Raw genomic sequence first — 24,384 nt, 5'->3', positions numbered from 1 at the left:
CATGACATTCCGCCTTCTCTGAAACCACAAATGCACATTTTGCATGTCCATGATCCTGTATGTCTCACTCATCCGGCGATGAATTTCGATAGGCGTCAATCCACGCAAGTGAAGAACGCTGTTTTTGTAAAGTGAACGTCAACACTTACAGCATTGCAAACACTTCTAACTCCAGCCGCTGTCACGTGGCTTCTTAGCAGTGGACGATATTGCCATCTGCCCCACTCATCCCTGAAGAATTCAGATGTCTTCTAAAATGTGTCCCATGTTTCTATCTGTTCTTTGCCCTGAGAGAAAAATTAGGAGACCTTAGAACTTAAATGTACTTCATAGAAATAGTATTTCGTTATCAAAGATCTACCAGATGACTAAGTTCTGTGGTGATATGATAGTCTTCATTGAAAGTGCCTTCTAGGGAACGACCTGATGCCTGGGTTAGCCGCATGGCTTCCACTGAAGTGATGGGGTGACCTTGCTATACATCAATATGCTAAGTCCTCCAGAATGGCAGTTACTTTTCCATTGGCTTTAGGGAGTTCCACCCAACAGAACATCACATTGAGGTCCATTAATGGGGTATATAGCAAGGGGTTGTCATCATGGGACAATTCTCTTAAGATTAATTTACTGTGTTTCCAGGTGCTAAAGGGTTGTACCAAGATTGACTTTTATCACTTATGCACAGGATAAATGATAAAAGTCTGATCAGTGGGGTCCTACTACTGAGATCCCCACCGATCCTGAGAACAGGAGTTCCATGTCCTCCTCTCCTCCTCTCTACCAGATCAGTGCACTCCCTACAGTGAGGAGGAGTTGGAATGGACGGCGGTCGAGCATGCGCAGTGCAGTTCCATTAATTTTTAGTGGAACTGCCAGAAATAACTGAGCACTTGTACTTACGCATTTTGGTCAGTCCCATTGAAGATGAATGAAGTAGCACCGTGCATGTGCAACCTCTCCAGTCAATCTCATCCTCACTGCAGGAGGCTACAGCAAGCCTGCAGTGACGAAAAAAGGAGGCACGGGGCCCCAGTTTTCAGGATCAGTGGGGTTCTCACCACTGAGACCCACACCTATCTCATGAACGAGAGTTCCATGTCTCCTCCTCCTCCTCCTCCTCACTGCAGGATCACTGCACCCCTAAAAGTGAGGTGGAGATTAAATGGGTTGTGGCCACACATGCACGGTGCTGCTTCATTCATCTTCCATTGGACTGCTGGAAATAGCTGAGTGCTTATCGTCAGCTAATTCCATCAGTCCCACTGAAATGAATGGAACGGTACTGCTTATGTGTGACCATTGCTCCATTTAATCTCCGCATCAGAGTGGGTGGGTGCAGTATGAGAAAAGGAAGACATAAGACCCCCCCAGCATTGGTGGGGGTCTCAGTGATAAAACTCTCACCAATTAGACTTTTAGCATCTATCCTGTGGATAGGTGATAAAAGTCCATCTTGGTACAAACCCTATAAGGGGAGATTACTCATTGTTAAAGGGGTTGTCCAGCTCTGAAAGATTGATGACGTATCCTCAAGATAGGATTATTAATAACTGATCAGCAGGAATCCACCATCTAAAATTCTGGCCCAGCAATTGGAGCCCAGTTTGACCATACTTATGGAAGACTTTTTGTCTTTCTTGGAGCCCAGTAACCCAACTGATCTGCTGTTTCGGTATACGGAGCAGGAAGCAGACAACTTCATACGTTGTGCAGTGGCCAAGCATGTTATTGCAGGCACGGCTCCCGTTCATTCCCAGGCCTTCATTAAGTGGGGTCAAAGTAGGCTCCAATTGCCGGGAGGATGTAAAAAACAAAAAAGGGACAGTCTTTAAAGGGTTATTGTACAGATGTAGCAAAGTCTAACTTAATTGTGGTAACTTGCTGCAACACGTTATCTTAACACAACAAAAGCCATTGGAAAGCTTTTGGAATGGCAAAAATAATGCGACAAAAAATCTTTTTTTGAAGCATTAAGCATAGGGTTAAACTTTGCTGCATCTCTGTTGTGTTGCCAACTTTCTGTGAGGTCTTTATGTTCCTTTATTTACTAGGAAAATAAGTAGTACTAATCCTGAGTTCTAAATTTTCTCCTCAGTGCTCTTTAATCTCGTCTCACTAAATGCAGAGCTGCTTCCCATTGATACAACGGTGAGTCTCCTGTTATGAGGTTTTCTGGATCCTGGGTGATTTATTAAAACAAAAATAATCTAAAAAATACCCTGAATGACCACTTTACTAGAAACACCTTCTGCTGCCTCATGATTGGCGCTTCTCTTTTTTAAAATTCTCCCCGTGACCCCGGAGTGCAACATAAAATCATATGACAAGTTTTCCGTAGATCAGTTTCAGTGTAAATTGACATCAGATGCAAAATCCAGTGATCTGAGATACTTCCAACGAGGCCGGGTCATCGGTGCTAGACTAGTCGCGGAGAGGTCATCGGTGCTAGACTAGCCGGAGCCGGGATGTCACTGCCAAACGTATGGGTTTTACTCATGTAACACCGTGGAGAATATACAGAGAATGGTGTGATTGAGGAAAACATCCAGTGAAAGGGGATCCTGTGGATAGAAACAACTTGTCATCAAAAAGGTCAGAGGAGGGCATCAGGAATTGTTCTGATGAACAGGTGGTCCGCAGTCAAGACAACTGCAGTCGAAAACACCACAAGTTCTCCAACAAATGTGTCCAAAGCATTTTTGTTGCACCGTGCTGATGGAAGGTCAGAATTTGGCACAAGCAGCATGAATCGATGGACCCTTCCTGTTAGGTGTTAACAGTTCATGCTGGTGGAGGTGAAGTAATAGCTAGGGATATGTTTTCTTGGCAAACCCTGGGTCTTGATACCACCAGATGAATGTTTGAACAGTAGGGTTTACCTAAGTATTGTGGCCGACCAAGTTCACCCCTTCATGGCAAAAGGACATGTTCAGTAGGACAATACCACCATTCCAGAAGGGTCAAATAGTCATGGATTGGTCCAGATAGTTAATCCTATAGAGCATCTCTGGGTTGTTTTAACAATGGGCTGTTCAGAACATGTCAGATCCTCCATCTAATTCTTTGCAAGAAGCTTCCTGTCTGCAGGGGCTGATATTCCTGTAGAATGATTTTATAGTGGAATCTATGCCATGATAAATTGCTGTAGTTCTGAAGGACAAAGGAAGCCAACATGGGTGTCTCTAATAAAGTGAGCCATTCAGTGTATAGTCTGTATTCACAACTCTGTAATGTGGTTGCAAGAGAATGGACCACTGTAGCACCAGACGCTTCTTCAGTAGGAACAGAGTCTGACACAATCACGGACAGCAGAAGACAACTCCATTTGTAGGTGACTTTGGATTCAACTGCTTACCACTAGGGGCTATTTCTTGTGGGATTACTCATGTGTCCTGTGTATACAGTGATGATGTAAGTCATAGTGGATGTGCAATTTCCACATAGATTGAGGGTGGACCTCAGAGTCCTCTCCTTGAGTGGAGAGCCCAAGGATATAAATGTGTACAATTATTGAGATGTTATGAGTCATTGAGAAATTTCGAATTCTCACTTACATTGAGCAATAATCAACAATAGTATTTTTTTATTTTGCTGTTGTTGTAGTCTTTTGAGCCCCCAATTGACTTTAATGCAATGGAAAACTGCAATAGTAAAGCCTGCATGTATGGTGTATAAGACCAGGAGATCAATACTATTGTTGTTTTCAGTATTTGCAGGCATATAATGGATGTCTGAATGCAGCCTGTTGGGTGTGATTCCTAAAATTGACTTATAACACCAATCCATAGGATAGACGATAAAAGTCTGATCAGTTGGGGTCTCACAGCAAATGCCTAAAACGGGGTCCCATGGGATAGGTGATAAAAGTGAATTTTGATACAACATCTTTAGAGAGTTTTCCAGGATCAGAAATAATGACCTTTTTTTTACCCAGAAGCCATTATAATAGCTCCTGGTATTGTAGTTCATCCCCATTCCAGTCAAAAGGTCTGGACTGCAGTCTGAGATAGCTAATGGATAAGAGTGGCACTCTTACCGGCAGAAAAGCGTTCTGACCATAGACAACCCCTTTATTGTGAGATACTCAGCTAGTTCCACTAGACCCTTCTCCATCTACACCCCGATTGCCTGTCCTCTTGAGTCCATGCTTGAAGGATATGGTCTACATCATATAAGGAGAAGTTCACTAATCTTTAGTTCAAAGAAATCAGTGTACCCAACTAAATTGTGTTATTTTTGTCTTTCAGTATCCTGTGGTTTATCTGACGGTAAGAAAACCAATATACCATATATTATATGACGTATGAACTGATCTGCTTTGTATAAGAAATCCCATAGAAATGAATGTCATTATTGAGAATCACTATCAGGGATGCAGAAGTAGCAACCATATGTAGGATCTGGTAACTGATGGCATCCAAAGACCTCTCTGCTACATATGTAAACACTAGAATTATAAATGGCACTTGGTAGTTGGGGGCTTCTTACATAGACATATACATGTAGACATTAGGGGGAAAAATCTTGCAGTCATGCGTCTGCCGGACTGTTCTTCTATATTTCTTTCTGTTGAGCTGCTATGCCAAGTTTTCTTTCTCAGTAGCTGCTGTCCACATGCACTGCCTCACAGAGAAAATGCCATGCCACAAAGAAATGCTCAATAGGAGAGGAAACTCAACATACAGATAGAGAATTAAGCTCTGGATGGTCGATTTTAATGTTGCACAGTTACACATCTCCTACAAGCAGGATGGTCAGTAACTAGTGGGGACACCATTTGGGCGATACAGTCTTTAACCCAGTGTGGCATCTATCAGGGAGTGCTGGAATACTGTCCTGGGGGTGATGTTGACCATTTGGTATTGACCGTAGTCCACAGATCATCTTTATTACTTGGCTGTGGGTGAGCATTCACTCGACATCCAATCGTATCCCACAGATACTTGACTGGAGACAGATTGGCCAAGGAATAACCCGGACACCTTGCAAGGCATAATGTTCACATAATGCTAATGTTCACTGAGTGGAGCTGCATGTTATTCTGCTTGAAAATGGTGTTGGGTATGTCCTGAAGATTTGATAGTGCGATAGGTTGCAGCACATCATCAACCTAAGGATATGGTATTAATGTCTCCTTGATGTGTACTGGAGGTGAATGGCTGTTGATGGCACCCCAAGCCATTACTCCACATTGACGAGCTGTGAAGAAAGATCAGCCCAATTGCCACATTCCCTCCAGACCTTCACTTGGCAATTATCATTGCCAAGACAGAATCTCGGTACATCTCATATGTTTTATGAAATGGCTCTCAATGACGTCCTAGAGGCAACTTCACTTAATTTTTAACTAGACCCAAAAAACAATGATACAAAACAGTTTCCGTAGGTGTTACATGGTCTCTAAAGTTAGCGTCACAGATTGGTATTCCCCTTTTATTACATTCCTAGATTATCTAATTGGCCTGAAACTTCATGAATTTGTATAACTTGCTTTCTAAACATAACTTGACAATTGTATGAGGCTGGAATGAGATCCTATCTTTATGATGTGGCATCTTCTCTGTAACGCAGTGTATTTCCCATATAATACGCATAATGAATAGATGCCAAATTGTCCTTCCAGTGGAAATAGATCGTCAACTTACCAGACCCAGCATGGGCAGCAAAATGATTTCGCAATACACCAACCTTTTCACTTCAAAACTGGAAAGTGACATTTTTGCATCCTGCTCCATCACACCATCAACTAAGCAAGATTATTTCTAGGGGCACAAAATTGCCCACCAAAAAAGTGTGTGAATGAAGCCTGAAAAACATAAAGCCCTTCAAAAGATGAAGGGAACGATATTCTGACCCCTTGGATTGATCCTGTTTGACTCTCCACACCCTTTTCATTTGAGCTTTTTGAGTGGAATTCAAGATGGCGGAAGGACAAAGGATCACATGATGTAGATAAACTAGTGAATGGAATCCATAATAGTATCAATAGGAGGAATCTCAAAGCTATTAGGCTGGTTCCTGAGTCAATTATATTGTATCACACTATCAGGCAATGACTGTATGTATTGTGTCTGCTGCAGGATCCATTAGGGAGCCGCATAGCCCAATGGTTGAATCAGAAGTCGAAAAATGGATTTGTATCTTTGGAATTTGATTTGATAGATGATGCGATTGCTGGATATTACACCATAACGGGTCAGGCAGGATCTAATTATCCTGTGTATCAATCATTTGACGTGGAAGAATATGGTAGGTCTTAATATCTTTCTATTATCTTTATGTAAAACATGCAGGGAATTATAGAACTTAAACATTACATAAGCGTTTCCACGTTTCTTCACCATTCACATCTAGTTAAATGGATTCTGTTACCAGCTTCATGAAGTTTGACTTGGAGCTAAGCTCTGAGTCACGTGTGTGGGCCATGCCAGCTTTTTCCCACCCACATCATGCAGACATCCCTTGCACATATAGAGAGAGAGCTGTTAGTCTGCATATTGTAGGTGGGGAGAGGCTAGCATGGCCCACCTACGTGACTCGGAGCTCAGCTCCAAGTCAAACTCAATGAACCTGGTAACAAAATCCCTTTGAGCTTTGGCTAGTTTCCAGTTACCAAAGTGGAGTACATTATGGTAGCTCAGAGGATTCTTACACAGTTAAAGGGATTGTTTCATGATTGTAAGTTATGGGTTGGGGGTTCAACCACTAGAACCACCAGGGCTGCTTTAACCATAGGACAAGAAGTGCAAATGCACTATGCCACTTCTTAGCCAAAGGTTCCCTGACAGTGGCACTAATTTCCAAGATGTGGTACCTGAAGATTGAAACTGGTGCATGAAGATGAGACAGGCTGGAGTCATTGCTGGTGGCACAGGGTACAGTATAGGTGGGGTGACAGTGAAAAAGGTGCCATTTGGGTATTGAAATGGCACCAGGAAACCCCACTGATCCTGAGACCGGTGCCCTGGTGGAACCCAAAGTGTGGTCATCAACCATTGCATGTAGATGCTTTGCTCCATTCATTTCCTTGTGGCTGTCAGAAACAGATTAGCATTTGAACTCTGCTGATTATGGTGGTCCCATTGAAGTGAATCTAGTGGCAGCTGCTACTCACACTCTAGGGAATGCCAGGGCTCCATTCTCTGGATCAGTGGTCGGAAAACCCACCAATCTGGATAAGGGATAATAACAGTCGTGGCACAACCTCTTTGAAGCTGTTATGTGACATGTTTTTAAAAAAATCATTGTTCGTTTACAATGTCAATCAGTGTACAATTCTAGGGCTGACTGCAGTATAAAGTATGGAGTAAAGCTGGCTATACATAACAACTGCAAATAACACAAGCAAAAGGGTACACAGCTCAAAGTGACAGTCTCAGTCCAGATCCTCAGAGTAGATAGCGGTGAATGGAAGGTCAGTAACAAGTATATGAACTCCAAGAACAGAAAAGTTTTTGATATTCACACTCGTAACTAAGCGTTAAAAACTAGGTTTACTCAAAGAAGTTGTCTGGGACTTTTACTATTGACGACCTGCAGTATCATTAGGATAGGCCATCAATAGTTAATCAGTGGAGTCTGCCTCTTGGGATCCCTGACAATCAGCTAATCCCCAGACCTGTTGTTGGTGCAGATGGTGCTGGAAGCAGTTAGCACTGTCAACGTTGTAGTGGCCCTGGTTGGTATTGCATTGAATTCAGTGGGAGCTGTGCCTGTAGAGCAAAACAAGACTGCTGCAATATGAACATTGCTATCTCTTTCCAGAGCTATCCACAGTGAGAGTGTTTATGGTAATTTGCCGGTTGGCAGGGTTCCTGAGCCATGGACTCAGCTGATCAACTATTAATTACTTGTCATGAGGATAGGTCATCAATAGTAAAAGTCCCAGACAAACCCTTTAAATCATGCCACAGATCGAGAGCAGATCAAGAAAAGCTTACGTGTTTCGACTATTTTCAATATGAACCATTGGCTTCATTCAAAACACGTAAGCTTTCCAAGATGTACACTTGCTTCATAACAGGATTTCATAAAACTTTGTTTTTAACTTTTGAAGGGCTGGTACCAAGCTTTCATGTTATCCCCTATCTACAGGATAGGGAATAATTGCTGGTCATGGGAATCTCACCGCTGAGACCCCGACGATCTGAAGAACGTAGGTCCCGTGTCCCCTGTCCTCCTCACTGTACGGTTACTGCACCCTTCATAGTGAGGATGAGACTGATTGACACACTGGTCACGCAAGCATGCCGATGCTCCATTCATTTTCAATGGGATTGTGGACGTGGCTTAGTGGCAAGTGCTTGGATACTTCCGCCAGCCCTATTGAAATGGATGGAGTGCCAGACATGCATGCTTGGCCAGTGCTCCATTCATTCTGGCATCACTGCATGGGGAAGTGACCCCTGCAGTGACAGTCAGGGGGGTCACCGGACCACCGTTTTTTATATTGTCTAAGGTCTCAGCTTTGAGACCCCCACTAATCAGTAAGTTATCTTGTGGATAGAGGATAACTTGAAAGCTTGGGACAAACCCTTTAAATTACTAGTGATCAAGCTTATCATCATCCCATATATGTAAATATTATGTGATATAGAGGTAGTCCTATTACCCGAGGGGTCAGTGCCGACCAGTATACCCAATAGGATTGTATATTTCCATGAAAAGTCATAATTTGAGTTGTTTTTAATCTTTTTCCTTTTTTCTATGTTTCAGTGTTACCCCGATTTGATATGACATTGGATGCTCCCAGCACTTTATCCATTCTGGATGAGGCCATATACTTTAATGCCTCTGCAATGTAGGTGGTATTAAATAACTATGTAATGAAGTACAGGATATATAGGGATTCTAGAGGGTCCCGAATGCTGTCCGCCATCCTGAAATAAAGGGACTCTTCCAAGCAAAGAAGTAATATTACTTATTTACTGTACTTGTTATTTTAGATACACGTACGGAGAGCCGGTGCCCGGAAGTCTAGCGATACAGTGGTGCAGGCAACCCGCTTATGGGCTAATAAATAACTGCTTCAAAGACAAAAATGGAGTCTGCTTTTATAAGACGGCAGCGGTAAGAGACTGTAACAACAATGGCTGGTCTATGTATCTAAGGCGGCTCTCATATATTATCCTCTCTGGGTGGTTACGCAGTCCAGGAGTCTCCTTCACTAACACTGATGATATTGGTTCCCATGTGATCCTGCCGCAGTTCCGGACTCTGGCCTGTGGAGTACTGGCAATATCAAACCAAGTCATACTCACTGGAAAAGTATTGACATCCCCCATATAAAGCTGAATCGACTGAAGAAAACAGTCACTGCACTCAAAGTGGTGGAGAGCAACAACCTTTCACATAGGTCTCTTAACATATGATTTAATCCATTGGTATTTATTAACTATTGCTACGTGTTTTGGCACGGGCATGTGCCCTTTTCAAGCCTATAACACAGTATATAAACAAGACATATATATATAATAAAATTCACTCCCAACGAGGCTTCCGTCAGCAGCACTCCGTGATACCGTATGACGTATGGATTCTTTCAGGTTCACTATACCTGGGCAGCTGAACACAAACCTTGCTAGAAATAGCCTATAGGTATAATCGTGTGATATTTAAAATTACTCCTGTAAACGAGTTAATAAAGCTTTAGTGCAGGAAATACATTTATGTAGCGGAATAGAATAAAGACAATTAAGTAAAAAAAAACATTTATAAATATAATGCACATTTGACCTGTATCTTAAAAGTCCTATAAGTGGATCTTGAAATGTATCTTTCTCAAAGAAACCCATATTTAGATTTGCCAAAGATTGGGCAAACTTGCAGCCCATCGCTGTTCCATGCTTTTGGATATAAAACTGATTACTATTAGAGATGAGCGAGCGTACTCGGTTCGGGTGTTTTTGCACTCGAGCACTGCTTTTTCCGAGTAACTGACTACTCGGACGAAAAGATTCGGGGGGCGCCGGGGGTGAGCGGGGGGTTGCAGAGGGGATAGGGGGGGGGGAGAGAGAGAGAGAGCCCCCCCCTGTTCCCTACTGCTACCCCCCCTCCACCACGCCGCCCCCCGGTGCCCCCCGAATCTTTTCGTTCGATAGATTGTCATTTTTTTTACACCAGCTCCACAGTTTATCCCGCCATTTTGGTGAAGTACACAATTGTAATGATAGAGATTTGAAAGTCACTCCGCTGGAACAACTTCAATCCAATTCTATAGCTGCTTTAAGACGTAAAGAAATAAACTGGATCTTTTGTTTAAAAACTCTAACACCTCGAAGTTTTAGAAAAAATTTAGATATATACTTACATAAAATAAAAAAACAGTTTTACTCAGACTCTTCATGTATGTTCATTGATTTTAAAACATCTATTCATTCCGGGGCATGTATTTTATAAATAGTAATGTATTGGCAGTATATGAGAGAGCTAGAGGACTTTTAGGATGCAGGCCAAATGTGTATTATATTTATACAGATTTTATTCTATTTAATTGTCCTTATTTTATTTCCTGCACTAAAGCTTTATTAACTCGTTTACAGTAGTATTTTTAAATATTACACAAGTATATCTATAGGCTATTTCCAGTGAGGTTTGTGTTGAGCTGCCCAGGTATAGTGAACCTGAAGGAATCCATTAGTTTTAATAAAAACGCTCCGTCTCCGAAAGAAGAATGGTAGCGCTGCCATGTATCTGTTGAAGGAATTGATAAAGCTTTCACTTTATGAAATTGGAACGCAGGTTACGCTCCAATCTAGGTCACATGACTAACATCACGTCACAGGGGGAGTGGATCCCTCTCTGAATTACGTCATACGGCATCATGGAGTGACGCTTACAGAAGCGGCGTTGTGAGTGCATTTTGTTATATCTATCTATCTCCTATCTATCTATCTATCTATCTATCTCATATCTATCTATCTCATATCTATCTATCTATCTATCTATCTCCTATCTATCCATCTCCTATCTATCCATCTCCTATCTATCTATCTATCTATCTATCTATCTCATATTTATCTATCTCATATCTATCCATCTCCTATCTATCTATCTATCTATCTATCTATCTATCTATCTATCCATCTCCTATCTATCTATCTATCTATCTCATATCTATCTATCTATCTATCCATCTCATATCTATCTATCTATCTCATATCTATCTATCTATCTATCTATCTATCTCATATCTATCTATCTATCTATCTCATATCTATCTATCTATCTATCTATCTATCTCATATCTATCTATCTATCTATCTATCTATCTATCTATCCATCTCATATCTATCTATCTATCTAACTCTCTCATATCTATCTATCTATCTATCTATCTATCTATCCATCTCATATCTATCTATCTATCTCATATCTATCTATCTATCTATCTATCTATCTCATATCTATCTATCTATCTATCTATCTATCTCATATCTATCTATCTATCTATCTATCTATCTATCTATCTATCTATCCATCTCATATCTATCTATCTATCTCCTATCTATCTATCTATCTATCTATCTATCCATCTCATATCTATCTATCTATCTATCTATCTATCTATCTATCTCATATCTATCTATCTATCTATCTCATATCTATCTATCTATCTATCTCATATCTATCTATCTATCTCATATCTATCTATCTATCTATCTATCTATCTATCTATCTATATATATATATATATATATATATATATATGTCTTGTTTGTATACTGTGTTAAATGCTTGAAAAGGGCACATGCCCGTGCCGAAACGCGTAGCAACAGTTAATAAATACCTATGGATTAAATCATATATTAAGTCCTACGTGAAAGGTTGTTGCTCTCCACCACATTGAGTGCAGTGACTGTTTTCTTCAGTCGATTCAGCTTTATATGGGGGATATCAATACTTTTCCAGTGAGTATGACTTGGTTTGATATTGCCAGTACTCCACAGACCAGAGTCCGGAACTGCGGCAGGATCACATGGGAACCAATATTCATCAGTGTTAGTGAAGGAGACTCCTGGACTGCGTAACCACCCAGAGAGGATAATATATGAAAGCCTTATTACTGGCATCTGGTTATCCAGAAGGCTTGCACTCCGGATGTCTCTCCAGCTCATAGTTGGATTGTGGATCCTGAGGATTGATTATACACATACCCAGACACAAGGTGCAGATGAGTTTTCCTTTTTGCAGGGTTAACCCATCGTGCACCAGGTGAGTAACCCTACCACCTATTGTTTGCACTTTATGTGAATAAGCTTAACTGCTGAATTGTAATTACAAGGCACATTCTGATAGTTTTTCTTTTGATATCCCCCATATAAAAGAAACTATTATCTTACTCAAGCAGACATTTGTATACAAAACCATGCTTGCATAAAGCCCATTTTTATTTTTGAAATCCCAATATGTATGGGAAGTCTGGATGTCCTGCAATCAGTGCATATCTGGATAACCGCTGTATATTCTACATGTGTAAACGCGTGCTATTAGCAGTCAGTTGTGAAATCCCAGGAGATTTATGTGTATTTTCTATCGTTTTACCTGTTATTAGGTATTTATTAGAGATGAGCGAGCATACTCGTCCGAGTTTGATGCTCGTTCGAGTATTAGGGTGCTCGAGATGCTCGTTACTCGAGACGAGCACCACGCGGTACTCGTCTCGATTAAACGAGCACTGACCATTGAATTCAATGGAGCCGGCAATACAGCCGGCTCCACAGAAAGCAATGGGCTGCCGGCGATCGCGGGATGAATTGTCGGGAAGGGCTTAAATATATAAGCCCTTCCCTGCAATTCATCCAGAAATGTGTAAAAATAAAAAAAATATATACTCACCTTGTCCCAGCAGAACGATGTTAGCCCATTGAATTCAATGGAGCCGGCAATACAGCCGGCTCCATTGAAAGCAATGGGCTGCCGGCCATCACAGGATGAATTGTCGGGAAGGGCTTAAAAATATAAGCCCTTCCCTGCAATTCATCCAGAAATGTGTAAAAATTAAAAAAATATATATACTCACCTGGTCCCGGCAGACGGAGTTCAGCGCGGCCGGCTGCAGTTCTCCTAAACTGCTCTGAACAGCTGTGAGTAGTATTCAGCAGCCGGGGATTTAAAATCCCCACCTGCTGAATGAGCTGCCTCTGATTGGTCACAGCCTGACCAATCAGAGGCAGATCTCACTCACACCCATTCATGAATTCATGAATGGGTGAGTGAGTGCTGCCTCTGATTGGCTCAGGGGCAGCTCTCAGCTGAATGTCAATGGGCTAACATCGTTCTTCTCTGCCACAGCTGTTACAGCTGTGGCAGAGGAGAACGACCTTTACGCTGACAGTGGGGGGGGCGGGGGGGTCTCACTCTTGCCACTATTGTGGCTTAATAGTGGGACCTGGGAACTTGAGATGCAGCCCAACATGTAGCCCCTTGCCTGCCCTATCCGTTTCTGTGTCGTTCCCATCACTTTCTTGAATTTCCCAGGTTTTCGCAAATGAAAACCTTAGCGAGCATCGGCGATATACAAAAATCCTCGGGTCGCCCATTGACTTCAATGGGGTTCGTTACTCGAAACGAACTCTCGAGCATCACTATAAGTTTGACTCGAGTAACGAGCACCCGAGCATTTTGGTGCTCGCTCGTCTCTAGTATTTATCTATCTGCTTCCATTATTTAATGGTTTTAAACCAATAGTTGTTATTTTCTTTCTTCCTTACCCCATAAGACATATGTGTTTACTTGTCCTAAGATAAGTACTACATGGCTACTGAATACATAACATGGCTACTGAATACGTACTGCATGGCTACTGAATGACTACTATTGTACTTTCTTTTCATCATTCATGTTGGTTTATTAACACCTTGTATTACATCTTACTTTGTTATAAAAATTTCCTAATACATATTATTGAAACAAAATAATGTGATATTTTAATAAAATGGACTTTTACGGATGCCGCAATATGAATTCTTACATTTGTTTTTACATTTTTTGATAAGACAATTATGAAAAGGATGAGGTTAAACTTTTAACTTTTTTTATTTCTTGTAATAATTAAAAATCTTTATTTCACTTATTTTTACCATTTTTTTAGTCTCTGTAGAGGACTTGAACTTGCAATAATTTAAATGTTTTTTGTACTGTTATGTTGCACTATACTGTATTTTGACAGACATCCTATTAAGACGTGCCATGGGCCACAGACATGTCTTAATAAGCAATTATTCATGGCAGCCCTGGGGGCCTTCATTAGGCCCCTGGTTGCTATGAACACAGGTAGAACCTCACAATATAATCTTGGGTGGCTGTTTGGAACATCACAATCCTGATAAGTACATTTAAAGGGTTAACAGCTGCGATCAAAGTGATGTGCAATCATGGCTGTTGGAAAGAAGTGTTGCCTGTCAAAGATAGCCGACACCTGCCATGTTTATGTGAGCTTAGCCTGCTCCATGCAATGTCCTATGATCTGTGTCATCAAGGGGTTAATTTACGAAACTTTGTAATATATCTCATCTATCATATATCTGTCATCTTCCTTACTCGCCAGTAGACTGTAACTTCCATTTCATTGTCTTCAAGTGTTCAGAAAACTCCTTTTTGGCTCTGTTCACATTTGCATCAGAAAGTCTCTTGTGGGGGGCATGTCTGAAGCCGGCATTACCCCATTAGCAGTAGAGCAACTTGAAGCTGGTGGGCCTCAATCCAAGATCTGCAACAGGGCCCCTTAACACTAATGCTTCATTTATAATACTTGTCTCATTAAATGGAGAAGAGAGACCTTAAAGGTCTTCTAGGGCTCCAAAGCCCGCACCCTCTGCACCCATTATAATTATGCCCCTGCCCATTATAGTTAATGGGGTCCATCAGGTGCCATTCATTTCTCAGATCTGACTTTCCGAAACAGAAGAGTGGAAAGCAAAACACTGATGAGAACCTAGTCTTAGTCACCCCCAAAAATCTGTCTGGTGTAAAATAAAGGGAGGTGGAGGATGCAGCTGCAGTATTTCTCCCTCACTATATGAGACTAGATGCTGTGAGAGGGGAGGAGGAGCAGCATTAGCACAAACCTCACACCTGTAATGGTAGTTTTAAAAGGGCTTTAGAGAAGATTTATAAAAAAGTGATAGGAGGGGTTAAGCAATATTTTGAAATTCTGCCTGTAGTCACAAATGGTCTATTATCACCAGTGCAGCTCACCTATACTCAAGAGGATCATCTAGTTGGTCATTTGAAGTTTTTATTTTCCCTGTCTTGTAGACGCTGTGGAATATGTTGGCGCTATATATAAAGATTATTATTATAGCTGAGTGGCACCTGGTGGCCTCAATATAATGATCTGTTCACCTTCTTCTTATATCATGTGTTACAGTTGGCTTCAGATGGTACCTACAGTGGAGTACTTGACCTAACTAATATTCAGATGGATATCTCTGGAGCAGCAACCTATCTCAATTTATCGGTTACAGTTACAGAGACTGGAACAGGTAATACAAATACGTCTTTTACTTTTTTTTATACATTTTGCATCAAATAAACTCATTTTTTGTCTTTTCCAGGGATCCAAGTGACAAAGACCCAGTATATGTCGGTGACCAGCCAACTTGCCAGTATCTCCTTTGATTCTAACCGTATGAATCAGTATTACAAAAGAGGAATCTCATATTCCGCTAGGGTAAATGACTGGTTATAGGGGTGGGGACAGCAGTATGCAATGTAGATATTAAAATGATGTGCTGGGAAGTCCTAAAAATTAGATTAACACCTACTTTGACAAATAATTTTGGCGTACACAAATGGTTACTGTACATCATCATTGTACTGTATGGCTGCTGTATATTAGCAGTACGGATGTCCTGTATATTGGTACTATGGGCATATTTATTGTTCTTGTTTCACCATTATTTGGTGCAAAGCAGTTAAAGGGGGTTTAAAATCTAAAATGTGGCGCACACCAATGCTCTATTTGCCACATTCAACAACTTGGCTAGGGCATCAGGATAGGCCACCAACAGCTAATCAGTGGTTGTCTAACTACCAGGCCCCCAATCAATCAGCTGTTCATGTGGCCACTGTCAATGTGTATGGACAGGAAGCGGATAGCTCCGTAAATTGTGCAGTGGCCCAGCATGGTATAGCTATAGCAGGTACAGTTCCCATTCACTTCAATAGAACTGTGCCTGCAATACCCTACCGGACCCCTGTACTATTTGCATCCTGCTATGTACACGGTGACAGTTGCCTGGTGAACAACTGATTGGTTGGTGTCCCATGTAACAGACCCTCAGTGATCAGCCATTGATTCTGTGGATTGGTCACCAATTTTTAAGAGCTGGAAAACTTTAGGACTACTTAATCAATGAAAACAGCAAACGTTTGTGCCTTTTTAGGAACTTTTAATGGCGTCTAGAAAAGGGTATGTGAATTTGTTGAGTTGTAAAACATGGCGCAGTACTGGAATGCACAAACTTTAAGGTGCAAAAAAAAAACTGGTTTAGAGTATGCCACCCAAGAGGTGGTATAGAGTAGGAAAGTCAGTGTGTGAAAGATGCGCCAAATCTATCAAACGCAAAGTGTGGCGAATCATCAGACTGCCTCCCTAAGCTTACGATGTCTGTACGGTATATTATCTCTGCATCTGCCACATGTGGAGGTAATGTACGTGTTTGCACAGGACGCCATTCTGGCCCTAGATACGTCCTCCACATGACATCAGCAATATATTACCGGATATTCTATACTTTTTGCTCTTAGTTTGGCCAAAAACAATTTACGTTTCTACATCTTTTGGTGTTTTTGATTTTCAGGTTTTGCTTAGTGATGAAAATGGTCTTCCGATAGTAGGTGAAATAGTGCAGTTGTCTATTGATTTTCTTCCGGATACTCAAGAAATAAGAACCGGCTTGGACGGATCAGCAACATATGAAATAGACACAACCAATTTATTGGCACCAAACTTCACAATCACGGTATGTTTTACATATGAATGTTTGTGGAATACAAGAGAACACTTTGTGCGAGAATGGCTTATAGAAGGATTGTGCTGCTTGTGAATACTTAACCCCTCCCACTGCGCTCCTTTAGGTTCTTTGTTCATATTTTTCCTCCAAAAATCACAACTTTTTATTATTTTTCCGGTGACATAGCTACATAAGGGCTTTTTTTGTTGGATAAGTTGTATTTTTCATATTTTTAAAGTTCCATTGGAAAACTTATAAACTTTCTAAATGGGACAAAATGGAAAATGCAGTCGCATTTTGGTATTCGCAGTACAGGAAAAATGACATGGTATCTTTAGTTTGGGGTTTTTATAGATGCAGCAATACTATTTTTTTTGTCTTTAATTTTTTGATGTCTGGAAATAGGGGATTTTTTAAACTTTATAATAATATGACTAATATCTTTATTTTACTTATTTTTATTTTTTTTTAAGTTCCTATAGGGAATTTGAACTTGTACTCTTTTGATCTAGTTATAAAAAAAACTTACTTTAAAAATGTGCTTGTAACGGGTCTCAAAGTCACTGGCTGAACTCTTCTTACACCGGGCTCTCACTCAGATTAACAGGTTTCTCTTATGTATGTGTATAGGGACAGACCTGTTGTCCTGTCATTCTGGGTGATCTAGGCAGGGAGAGGCCAGCGAGGCTCCGCTTCTGACTCCAAACAGATTTTCAAAGTATGATTTTTCCTCTGAAATGCTGTGGCATTGTAGCGCTCTTTTACTGGTAATTTCAGGGAAAAGGGGTCTTGAAATATAAGCCCTACCCTGAAAATAAGCCCTAGCTATATGAAAAAAAACAAAACACAAAAGAATCACCCAAGATGAGCTCTGCCACACGTCTGCTTGGAAGCTCCAGCACTTGTTCAAAGTCTTTAGTCAGCGCTTCCTGGTATGGGGTTTCAAAAACCCCGCCTCCAGAAAGTGCTGGCTCTGATTGGTTCATGAGCGCCGCGGCTCAGCCAATCATTGCAGCGATCGATGAATCAATCACAGCCATTCAATGCGATGGCTGTAATTGGTTCATCGAGCGATGCTGTGATTGGCTGAGCTGCGGGGCTCGAGAACCAATCAGAGCCAGTGCCTCCTGAAGGCAGGGATCTTGAAACCCTAGACCAGGAAGCGCTAATTGAAGACTTCAAACAAGTGCCGGAGCTGACAGCGCCACTTTGGAATTGTATGTATTTTTTATGCAGATAGGAATTATTTAAGGGCTTTTAGAGTGGGGCTTCCTATTGTAAAAATTGCATTGCACCACATAAAAACCATGTTTTTGCGCGATGTAACACAAAGGAAGGGTAGATAGGGAAACATGGGCTACAAAATATTGCTAATCGCGGCAATATTCAGCATCCCGTGATTTTTTTTACAATATAGCAGCCTACAAAACATTGCTAATGTGAAGGAACCCATAGGTTTTATATATATGCGATTTTGACTTTACAATACATTTTATCTATGTCATTGACAGGCCAGTTACCCAAATACAGCGCAGTGCTATTCCTACTCTTGGCCAGGTCCCACTTATCCAACCACTCAATACACGGTCTTCAGGTTCTATTCGGAGTCTGGGAGCTTCCTACAGATCCTTCCTGTGCAGGGCACACTGAAATGTGGTCAAAAACAGAAAATTGATGTTCAATTCAGTCTGAGCACTGCAGGGGTTGGTATTGGGGCGACTAAAGCCACATTCCGCTATCTGGTGAGTATCTGAATATTGTGATAGAAGAAATGGCAGCATGTAATCTGGGTGTTGGAAAAAATGCAAGAGCAGGGCAGGAGGTAAAAGGTAAGGCATCTTAGCTGGTATTTATAACCTGGGATCGGGTTATATATTATATGAAATATTATATATAATGGCTATGTTGCATCAAGCTGTGGTCCGAGATTGTTAATGGAGCACAGATGATGGGTCAGGTAGGATAGTAGACAGATGAGGGAGCAGACATAGGGTAGTGTGACAGTGAATGGCATGGCAGTGGAGGCATCGGTGTAGTGAATGGCATGGCAGTGGAGGTATCGGTGCAGTGAATGGCATGGCGGTGGAGGTATCAGTGCAGTGAATGGCATGTAGGTGGAGGCATCAGTGCAGTGAATGGCATGTCGGTGGAGGCATCAGTGCAGTGAATGGCATGTCGGTGGAGGCATCAGTGCAGTGAATGGCATGTCGGTGGAGGCATCAGTGCAGTGAATGGCATGTCGGTGGAGGCATTGGGGTAGCAGTTGGATAGAAAGATGAAGCTGGCTACTGTATTCAGGATAGGTTGGAGAAGGAAGAGTTTATGAGGGAAAGACCAATCAATAGTTGCAGTGTTACATTCTTCCTGAACTGCTGATAAAACCATGTGGAGATTCGGCACTGGAGTAATCAATGTAATGGTTTCAGGCACTGGGTTGGAGCTTTAGGTGTAATAGCTGCAGATCTTGAGAGTAGTCAAGGAAGAGCCAGGAGTCAGCATGTGAAGTCTCAGTTTGCAGTACAGATGGATGAGCGGGTAGCATAGTCAGAAGGGAAGCCATAAGTCTGCAACAGGAGGTCTCAGTTTGCAGTACAGATTGATGAGGCAGGTAGCGTAGTCAGAAGGCAACCCAAAAGTCAGTATCAGGAGGTCTTGTAGAACTAGCAGAAGAGCAGGCAAGGGGAGCTTAATCAGTCAATCAGTGCTGTTATTATGTTACAATCTTCCTGGACTGCTGACAAAACTATGTGGAGATTCGGCACTGGAGCAGTCAATGGGCATATTAGCTTGCTACACAGGTGACTAGACACAGGAGCAGACAGAAAGGAGAGGTAACAACCAAAGCAGGGCACTCTGAACCCCTCCGACAGAACCTACCTCACAGCCGAGCACCTGTCCCAAATGGGACTACCCCACTACTTCCACGATGACAGGTCCAAGGTCAGAGGGGAACCACAGTGCAGATAACCAGGGATAAACAGAAACTGACAACAAATAAAAGATAATACATAGAATACAAAACAAACAGGAACACAGAGGACTAACCAGAAGACAGGAACCAGACTACAGACAGGAGCACTGAGCAAGCTAATTTGATCAGAACAACTAAAAAATAATGAACAACTCCCAGCCAGGAAGAGCTGGGTTATATAGGGACTAGGTAGAAACTGATTGGCTGACAGAGCTGTCAATCACCAGCCCCCACCTCAGCTAAAAGCTGCAGGACTAATTAATCTTAACTAGCCGGAGGGGAAGATATTAACTCTTGCCAGTCAGGATAGAACCCACACTGCTGGCAGTGATGAGACATACAGTAGTCAAACAGAATTGATCAGAGCAACAATAAGAGTTATTAATGTCTCCACAGTAAAAAAAAAAAAAAAAAGATTCTGGAGATGGGTTTTGAGGGGCATGAACTACATGAGACTGCAATTGCTATCAAAGGGGTTGTCTCATAAGAGGCAAACCCTTTAATCTCTAGCCTTAGTCTTCATGCACACAACTATATTATGTCTCCATATGGGCTCAGAGTTGTATTGAGCTGTAAATCAGCACCCATGGAAGTCTGTTGGACCGAAGCCACACTTCCTTACACCTCAGGGGGGACTCTGTGTGCCTTCATACAGGCTCTTTGCGCACATCTCTGCCTTGTGCATGAAGATTTATAGCGATAATAATGATTATTTTTGGATTTATGGGATGTGGGTATTATATTATAATGCCTATACTATATATACTTCATATCCTTATAGACTATGGCAAGAACACGGATTGTTCAGTCTGGAAATCAAGTTGTTCCGCTAACTAATGGTGAGTTTTCTTTTCGTGGGCTTTGATGCTTTGTGAGTAGCCATGGTACGTGAAGTGAGTACAGAACAACTTCAGATTTGTGGGAATCTTTTGAGCCATTCTGTACCTCCTTATGTCTCTAATTTCATATGGAGACATATAGAAAGAATGTTTTTCTGTCGCATTCTAACAAAAAAAAATGTGGCATGCACCAGCAGATGATGGGTTTTGCGTTAGTGATTCAACTGTGGTGCTCAGAGGAAGCCTGTCCAGCAGAACATGCAAGACCCATGCAGATCTTGTCCTTGGACAGATTTGAAAGCTAGGAACCCAGCCCTGCAGGGTCAAGAGGGATACTGTTTCTTCTTGTGCCAAGTAGATGGAAGAAGACTTATAGACCATACATGCTCCTCTGGGAAATTTGCTCCTCACACTTGGTATTTATACAATGCCTCTGCGGCACCAATTATTGGAAGGTAGCTTCCCAAAAATTCAATATCCAGCCTTTTTCTAACAGAGCTTTTGACATGACTAGGGATATATAAACCAAACCAGAGGCTTCTCCAGAAGGAAAAGATACCATCTTTCATTTGCATACCAAATTTTCCAGAGAAACATTACATGACCTATAAGTCTCCTCACACCTTCTTGGCGGTCTCACAGACCTCTCAACCAGCCAGGAACTTACTGATAAAGGGCAACAGCCTGTCTGACGAAGAATATCTTTTCCTTCTGGACAGTTCTCTGGCTTGGCTTATATCTGTATCATGTTGCAAGGCCTGTTAGAAAGTCAGACATTGACTTATAGTGAAGCTACCTTCTAGTACCAGTAACTGGTGCTACAGTGGCACTCTACTATGTCCCATTTGCATACCATTTATATTATTTACTCAATTATAAATAATTAAATATGGCTGCTTCTAACCTTTTACCACTGGAGATTACAAAGTGCTGGGTTAGACTTTATATTTGCCTAAATGTAGCCTCCTAGGGCTAGGTGCTACCATTGGCGAAGCTGTCACTTTGCTTTATGGATCCTGCTACAAATCCGTTGCAGAACCCAGGCTATAGCTATCTAGCAATAAGAACAGCTTTTGTATGAGTTATGTAATACAGCAGGTAGCAATTACAGAAAATGGATAGACAATATATATATATATATATATATATATATATATGCATTTTTAATGTTGTGATTCTAATTTATGCTTGAGAAAGGCATGTGAAAGACCCCGAAACGCATTAAAAATTGGTTAATATAATCTACAGACCATCGAGTCTATTACATTCCTTTGAATCTCAGAGCGGCGGGAAACTTTATTCTTTCCTTTAAACCACTTAGCAATTACAATATCAGTATGGCACACCAAATAAGGAACAAACAGTACTTTAAGGCCACTTTCACACAAGCATTTTTAACGGGATTACCGCGGAGTTTTGATTGCCATGCTATTCGCGATAAAACACTCATTGTTTCCAATGGGGCCTCGCAGACATGCGCTTCAACGTGGTGTTTTCTAACTCTGCGATTTTTGAGCGCTGTCTGCTTTATTTTTTTTGTATTCAGTGCACCTCATCACCCATCACAATGATAGGGTGCGCTAAAACCCACTGTCGGCCGCAGGAACCTGTGGCCGAAAGCGAACGTTAAATTGCGTTTTTTGCCTAGCACATGTGTGAGAGCGGCCTAACAGTTCCTTGTAAATCAGTACTTGTGGCTATCTGTACACAGGCCATAAATAACCCAACAACTGTCCTCGACTAGCGGATTTGTAAATCACAAGTGAAATCCCCGAAAGTCCCAGGCTTGGTTACGGTAAAGTCTCAGTCCTTGCTCTAGGTGTTTGAGCCAGAATCTACTAGTGTCCTAATAATCGGTATCATGTGACAAGCAGGCCTGTGTAGTCCCAAATAGTTGCTACACATGTTCGGCTTTTGTGGAGGACCGACCTCACTTACAACCCGGTGCTGACAAAACATCCTCTGTCCTTTTTCAAATCTTAGTCCGGGATCTCCAGTCTCTCTTTCCCATGATGCAGTTAGTTGTTGTTTAATGAAGCAATCTCTGTGGCCATCTCGTTGCAAATGCAGTCTCACAGTTCTTGTAGCAGCAGCCTCTCCTTTTCCACACTACAGCAGCCTCTGTGGTCCTAGTGTGCAGTCGCTGTCCCATGGTGCAGCAGCCCCTGGTCAAGTTAGATGGAGTCCATACATAAAGGGAGAGAGTCAGAGGGTCAGGGCTGGCAACAATCTGGAAATCATAATTAAGTTACAAGCAGACATTAGTCTGTGGTCCTAGTGTGCAGTCTCTGTTCTGTGGTGCAGCGGCCCTTGAGCTGCCCATCCAAGTCTCGGCTTGGTCTTCTGTGGCTGCTGTGTCTCACAAAACCCTCTGATACTTCCAACAGCACCTTAGCTCATATAGCCTCTTGCCTTTCTATGTCTTGGCGCCTCCACACTCCACACCCTGATGCATCACTGTGATGCAGCTACAAGCTTTTTATAGGCCACGCAGGCCATGGAGTGACTTTTAGGACCTTTTGGAGGGGGTGGGATTAGCTCTTGTGAATGGCTCAAAGCAGCTCCAGACTGTAGGGGGGAAAACAAACAGTGTTCTCCCCTTATACTACACCCTTGTGAGCTCTATATACAGCAATTAATTGCTGTTAATGACAGAAGAGGATCTGTTCTCTAAAATGTATTCTCTTGCCTTACAGGTACGAAAGGGGCATTCAGTTTTAACCTTCCAATAATTTCAAAAATCGCCTTCCAAGCGGATCTCATTGTGTATATGCTTCTGAAAAGAGAGCTCATTGCAGACACCATCTCACTGAATGTTGAACCCTGCTTCAAAAACAATGTAGGTCAGACGAGGAATACTATGAACTCCCAGTACAATGCTAATAACATGAAAACTTTTGATTTGATAGATGGCTGTTTTTAATGTAGAAAGATTCTTCATGCATATGTGAAGAGGTAAAGTCTAAAGGCCTGTTGTAAACCAAGGGGAAGGAATAACTCCAAAACTACAATGGAGATTAGAAGGTTTCAGTCACACAGATATGCGTAGATGAAAGTCTTGAGTAAAGAGCAGCCATCTATTTCAAACTTTGATGCCACTGATTGATTTAACTTTAGGCTACAATACCTAGAGGGTCCATTAGTTTTCACCATTTAATCCCTTTTTGAGGGAACTGGTGTCAGTAGCAAGTGACCCCAGGATGCTACTCCAAGAATAGTCTGGGGTTAGTAGAAACTGACACAGACAGGTCAAGAGCACCATAATGCGGTCCTAGATAGACAGGCAGATAAGCTGAGTAATTATAACAGGCCAGGGTCAAGTTAGATGGAGTCCATACATAAATGGAGAGGGGCGGAGGGTCAGGGCTGGCAGCAATCTGGAAATCATGATTAAGTTACAAGCAGACATTAGGGGAGAAGTCAGGAAAGCAGGGTGAAGAGACACAAGTCAAAACCAGGAGTCAGTTACTAAACAACATCACCTTTGTAGAACCTAACAAAATCTATCAGTCAGGCACCCTCCAGTGACGAAGCATACCTTAAATAACCTGGGTGAGACCATGATTGGCCAGAAGCATGAAAGCTGGGCATGCTGGCCCTCTAAGAGGCAGATTGG

The 24,384-nt window shown here is 41.8% G+C and overlaps 1 protein-coding gene across 2 annotated transcripts in view; it reads left to right on the top strand.

The window, feature by feature from the left end:
* Positions 1-24,384, top strand: part of LOC136626339 (ovostatin-like) — a 206,366-nt gene that overhangs the window by 150,902 nt on the left and 31,080 nt on the right. For both annotated transcript variants that reach the window (XM_066601316.1, XM_066601314.1), the window contains exons 4-14: positions 2,096-2,148; positions 4,248-4,268; positions 6,081-6,249; positions 8,716-8,800; positions 8,946-9,069; positions 15,371-15,485; positions 15,558-15,673; positions 16,806-16,967; positions 18,470-18,700; positions 20,711-20,768; positions 23,465-23,607. In XM_066601316.1, the coding sequence (XP_066457413.1) occupies positions 2,096-2,148; positions 4,248-4,268; positions 6,081-6,249; positions 8,716-8,800; positions 8,946-9,069; positions 15,371-15,485; positions 15,558-15,673; positions 16,806-16,967; positions 18,470-18,700; positions 20,711-20,768; positions 23,465-23,607 (1,277 nt within the window). The remainder of the gene's footprint in view (positions 1-2,095; positions 2,149-4,247; positions 4,269-6,080; positions 6,250-8,715; positions 8,801-8,945; positions 9,070-15,370; positions 15,486-15,557; positions 15,674-16,805; positions 16,968-18,469; positions 18,701-20,710; positions 20,769-23,464; positions 23,608-24,384) is intronic.

The sequence above is a fragment of the Eleutherodactylus coqui genome, chromosome 4 (genome assembly GCF_035609145.1).
Source record: "Eleutherodactylus coqui strain aEleCoq1 chromosome 4, aEleCoq1.hap1, whole genome shotgun sequence".
NCBI classification, from domain to species: Eukaryota; Metazoa; Chordata; class Amphibia; order Anura; family Eleutherodactylidae; genus Eleutherodactylus; species Eleutherodactylus coqui.
Note: the sequence above shows the minus strand (reverse complement) of the source record. Positions and strands in the feature narration are given on the sequence as shown.